Source organism: Triticum urartu, chromosome 6 (genome assembly GCF_003073215.2).
Source record: "Triticum urartu cultivar G1812 chromosome 6, Tu2.1, whole genome shotgun sequence".
NCBI classification, from domain to species: Eukaryota; Viridiplantae; Streptophyta; class Magnoliopsida; order Poales; family Poaceae; genus Triticum; species Triticum urartu.
This window is the reverse complement of record NC_053027.1, coordinates 369,642,849-369,647,894: the sequence shown is the minus strand read 5'-3', so window position 1 is coordinate 369,647,894 and position 5,046 is coordinate 369,642,849. Positions and strand designations below refer to the sequence as shown.

Genomic DNA, 5,046 nt, shown 5'->3' with positions numbered 1-5,046 from the left:
CTGGATCCTCGAAAACAAACTCAACGGGCTCCTCACAAACGCGACGTTATCAGAACCAACCCGAAGAAGCAACACCGGAAAGAAGCACACAACATAGTAAACAACCACCACATAAGCATGACATGATGCACAACCAAGTATGATGCATGTCCGGTTTAAATATGCATGGCATGGCAAAGTGCACAAACAATAATACAAATTAAGTGGATCTCAATATGCAACGAGTTGCATATTGACGGAACACCACATGACTTATTTAGTTCTCTCTCGGTTATGTACCCAACAATATTAAATGTTATTAAGCATGGCAAGAGGTGAAGCATAAAAGAAACTATCTAACTAAGCAATTTAAATGGGGCCGGATATAATAAACAACAAATCCGGTAAATCCCCATATGCATATATTAGATTTGGTACTGTTCTGCCCTAAACACAATTTTGAGTTATTAAACATGCAAGAAAAGTGCACCATGTTAAACTAGGCATTTTTCTACCCCATTTACATATAAAGTTTATTAAATTTGGAGCTATGGTTGAATAGTTATGAATTAAAGTATTTTAGCATGGCATCGGAGCAAATTATATGCAAACAACATTTTAAACATTTTAAGCATAGATGAAAGTTGCAAATTATTAATCTACACAAAATTCTGTGCAAGTTTCATATACAGATCATTTTAATATGATGCACGGTTATTAAGTTATTATATGCATGAACATGGAGGGTTTTTCTGCAAAACAGGTAAACTCTGGATAAAAGACAAAATCGCAAACACGGAAAGAAACTACATTGGGCCAAATCTGCAGCCTGGCCCAACAGTGGAAGAGGGAAAAGGGCGCTGGGGTCAGCTCACATTGGGCTGAGGCCCAGTCGATGCAGCAGGCCGGCTTGGGCACGGTGAAGGAGGCAGGCCGCTGGGGAGGAGCGATGAGGCACGAGGCGAGGCACTGGACGAGTGGGCGGTCAACGCGGTTGCGTTCTCCTCGCTCGTTCACGAAGCAGAGGACGCAGGGGGACGGCGGCAAAGCAGCAGCAGGGGGTGGCGGATCCGGCGGGCGACGCGACAGGGGAAGCAGGAGCCATCGACGTCGTCTTCGTCGTGGATGCAGGCGCGCGGCGGTGCAGGCTTCGTCGGGCGCGGAGGACGGAGCTGAATCGAGGCAGAAGAAGGCCCCGGGCGGCGGCTCTGCGAGGGGGCTTGGCACGGCAATGGAGCCGGTCTCCGGGAGGGGCGGCGCTTGACGGCAGGGCGACGCGAGCAGGGCTCTCGGTCTGGCGATCGCCAAGCTGGAGGCGGGGGTGGTTCGGTGGCGTCGGCGTGGATCCGGGTCGAGGAGGCTGCAGCGGCTTCCGGGCGAGGGAAAAAAACAAGGGCAACGGGGAGGCAGCAGCGGAGGGCGGCAACACCACGCGAGGAGCTCGGGAGTTTTTCCATGGCGCCATTGTTCTCCTATGAACAGAGAAAAGAGAGTGACGTGGTGAGGGAGGAAGCAGAGACAAAGGCGGCGGGGAGAGAAGATAGAGATGGAGAGGGGCAGCGGGGTGGAGCTCCTGCTGGTATTGCTCCGGCGAGGGGCAACATGTGGTGATGGAGCTCCGACATGGAGCTGCTGCTACGCGGGTCAACGGGGAAACAACAACCATGGGGATCGGGAGGAGGAGCGGGGTTGGTCAGGCACGGAAACAGAGGAGGTGGGTGCCGACGGATCTGGGCGATGTGATGGGGAGTAGTGGCGGCGGGCTGAGAGGATCCCTAGGAAATAGGGTTAGGTCTAAAATGGATTAGGGATAGACTATATATAAGGGAAGAAGGGATTTTTTGGATCATCCGATCGAAATCTGACAGACGAGAATAAATATGCTAGGGAGTCCAATTAACAAAACGGAGACGTTTTGTAGATGTTTGGGGATGTTCCGGACACAACGGTGACGTCTTCTCGGGTCGGGTCCGGGACAATTTCGGACGCGCACGTGAGGGGTTCGATGCACTGTGCAGAGAGGGTTTCAGACCGTGCGGTCGCATCGGACAACTCCGGAAGCGAAGAGGGGAAGGAGGATGGACTAGGTGGGCTGTGGCGAGACTGCGAGGGGGAGAAGAGAGAGAGGGCCCGGCATCTGTTTCCGGAGACCGAAAACGTCCGACGTTAGACCGGCTATAATGCCGCTATAGTTAAACGTTGGGGCGTCAAACGAACTCCGAATGCGATGAAACTTGACAGGCGGTCTATCTACACTATAACAACATCGCATGCCAACTTTCAACCCAATCCGAGAACATTTTCCGGCCACTTATAAAATAATATTTCGGACATGCCGCGGACGCGTGCAAGTGTGGTTGGGCTCAGAACGGACAACGGAGAGAACTCGGAGAACCCGGACGGATGCAGGTTTTGAAAACATGATGATGCAATGCACAAGATGACATGATAAGATGCGACACGCAAGCAAATGACATGACAACGACAACGAATAACTGGAAGACACCTGGCGCATCGGTCTGGGGGCGTCACATCCACCAACTCCCAACGTCACACCCCACCCCTGCCCCAAATCCGCCCAGATCTGGCCAAAATCGACGCAAACACCGTCGCTCCATCTCCAGCAGTCGCTAGCCACCGTGGCACATGCGACAACGAGCAGCACCTAGGCCGCTAGCATCCATCCCGAGCCCCCCAACCACCAAGGCCACCCACGTCGTCCCGCTCACGTCAAATCTAAAGGGGATTGACACCTCGCCAAACATGCCATCCGCCTTGTCCCGCGCCACCCAACAGTTCTCCACACTGCCTCCACCAACCGTCATCGTCGTTGAAGCCGTTGCTAGTGCCACGCCTTGCAAAGCGCCACACATCCATCCGAGTTGGCTACCCCGCGCTACTCAGTTCCGAGGAAAGGGAGAACATGGCCCCGTTGTCGCTTGCACCGACCGGGCTTTGCTCGACGGCGATGAAGGGGAGTGAATGCAAGGATGGAGAAGGTGCGGACACAGGAGGGTCCCCTAGGAGCGGGAGCGGGCCAGGCGAGGTGTTTTTCTTTTTCCATGTGTCCTCAGGCAACCAGGATGCTTCGTACTTATGGTAAACTTTTTATAATAAATCCGGGTCTTTCTTTGAAAAAAGAAAAAGAAATCAAAACAATTTGGTGGCTCAAGCCGATCTGCTCATAAACAACTCACCACCTCTCTCGGTCCCTAAAAAACTGATGAAAAAAAGAGGCTCACGATCTCTCGGCCGCCACATTTTCGAATTGCCGCTCGGCAAGCCCCAATTTTCGAAATTCCAGGCCCCAAACCCAGACCCCGCTCCTCACCCCGCATCTACGCACCACCACCGGATCCCCTCCTCGCGCTGCCGCGCCCATAGTGCCCCAGCCGATGGCGGCCACCTCCGTCGGCGGCGAGTGGGAGATCGAATACGATGAAGGCTTCGTCTTCAAGCGCCCCCGCGTCCTCTACCCGGATGGCGCCGAAGATACCGGCACGGCGGCGCCCTCTACACCGGCCCCGGACCTCGAGTCCGCCCGCCTCCAGCGCCGCCGCCGCGCGCTCCTCCACCTCCGCGCCAAGTACCAGCCGGAGCTCTCCCGCTGGGAGTCCCTCTCCTCCGACATCCTTGCTCCGCCCCCCGCCCCCACCGCAGCCACTTCTGGAGCTTCGTCCGCTTCCCCTCTTCCCCTCACCCCCTCGGCCGCCACAATCTCCTCGGACCACACTATCCTCGATGACTATCTCGCGGAGGTAAGATCCTAAACAACCTGCTTCGCTCCATCAGCTCACCTAGTCCTCTCCCCGCTGCCTAGCTGCTAATGCGTTCTTTTGGGGGTGGTTGTGCAGGTGGAGGCGCAGGAGGAAATGCTCAAAAGAGCATCAGAGATGTGCGAGGAGATTGTTGAGTTCTGCAATGAGTACGAGGCAGCCGTCGTGGATGCCGTTGCCGCGCTGCCGGTATGGGGGGATCCACGTGACCTTGTGAACTCCCTGTGCAGTGCAGATGAGCAGGCTGCCGGGCAGCCTGTCCCTGGTATTAATTAGGCACTGTGCAATTTAATTGGGGCCATTTGTATTTAACTAGATAGCTTGCTTTGTTGTGTTTGGTGAATTGCAGTTCGATTGGAGGCAGAAACTAGGCTCAATAGTTGTAGGATTGGCACAGATTTCCTCCTGTTGTACCTGAGGGGGTTGTGGACATTGCAACTGTGTAACTAATTTAGGGTATGTTGGGCTAAAATATTTTAGATTTATTTTTTATCAGGTGCTGTCTTAAGTATTGGAGTTGTACTTGTGTATGGAAGTGTTTTTGTGCCTGATTTGCACATGACTTAATATGTTTCTTGCCTTCCAAACCGGATGAATTGTGTTGGAGTTAAGCACATTTTGGCATAATTTTCGTTGTTACTTTCTTATTTTGTACTTCTGAAGTACGACTTCGCTTTTTATGCCAAAATGTGTCTACTTGTAACAAACTGAACTTGTATTAAGAGGGTATTGAACATTGACATAGGCACTGAGTGATGTCTCAGTTTGATGTATCTATGATCTCTTTGCTTATGTACTGTATTAATGGCAGACCTGTATAGCAGCTTAAAACAGAGCTCATGCGCTCCAGATTACTGGTTGCTCAGAAGACCCTTTACACTGCAACTGCCTCAACTTAGTATTTGTTCCATCAAATCTTCTACTGGTCCTTGGAGAATGTGAAGATCTCAAACTGACCCTTTAACAACATAACACCATTGTATTCTTGGTTATCTTCAATACCCAGGTACATGTCTTTTTTTGTCATGAAAAACAAACCATGGTGTCCTTTTTTAGTATAGTATCGGCCTTCTTTGCAAATGGCGCTCAGTTACTTGTATTGTAACCAATGATTTTCTTGACTTATAGATAATTTTAACTTGATGGCAACGTATATTCCAAGCAACCATTTAATGTATGGTTAGCCGGTAATAACTCACGCCTCATGCAAATTTCATGATATCTTTTACTCCAATTTACAGTGACATTTGTGATATAGTTGTGGAATATACACTATTGGCTTAATTATGTG

At 51.2% G+C, this 5,046-nt stretch overlaps 1 protein-coding gene across 1 annotated transcript; it reads left to right on the top strand.

Moving 5' to 3' along the window:
- Positions 1–3,220: 3,220 nt before the first annotated feature.
- LOC125517574 lies at positions 3,221–4,347 on the top strand. The gene is made up of 2 exons (XM_048682779.1): positions 3,221–3,737; positions 3,834–4,347. Exons 1-2 carry the CDS (start codon positions 3,375–3,377, stop codon positions 4,029–4,031), a joined length of 561 nt encoding a protein of 186 aa, XP_048538736.1. The 5' UTR covers positions 3,221–3,374; the 3' UTR covers positions 4,032–4,347.
- The last annotated feature ends 699 nt before the right edge of the window (positions 4,348–5,046 follow it).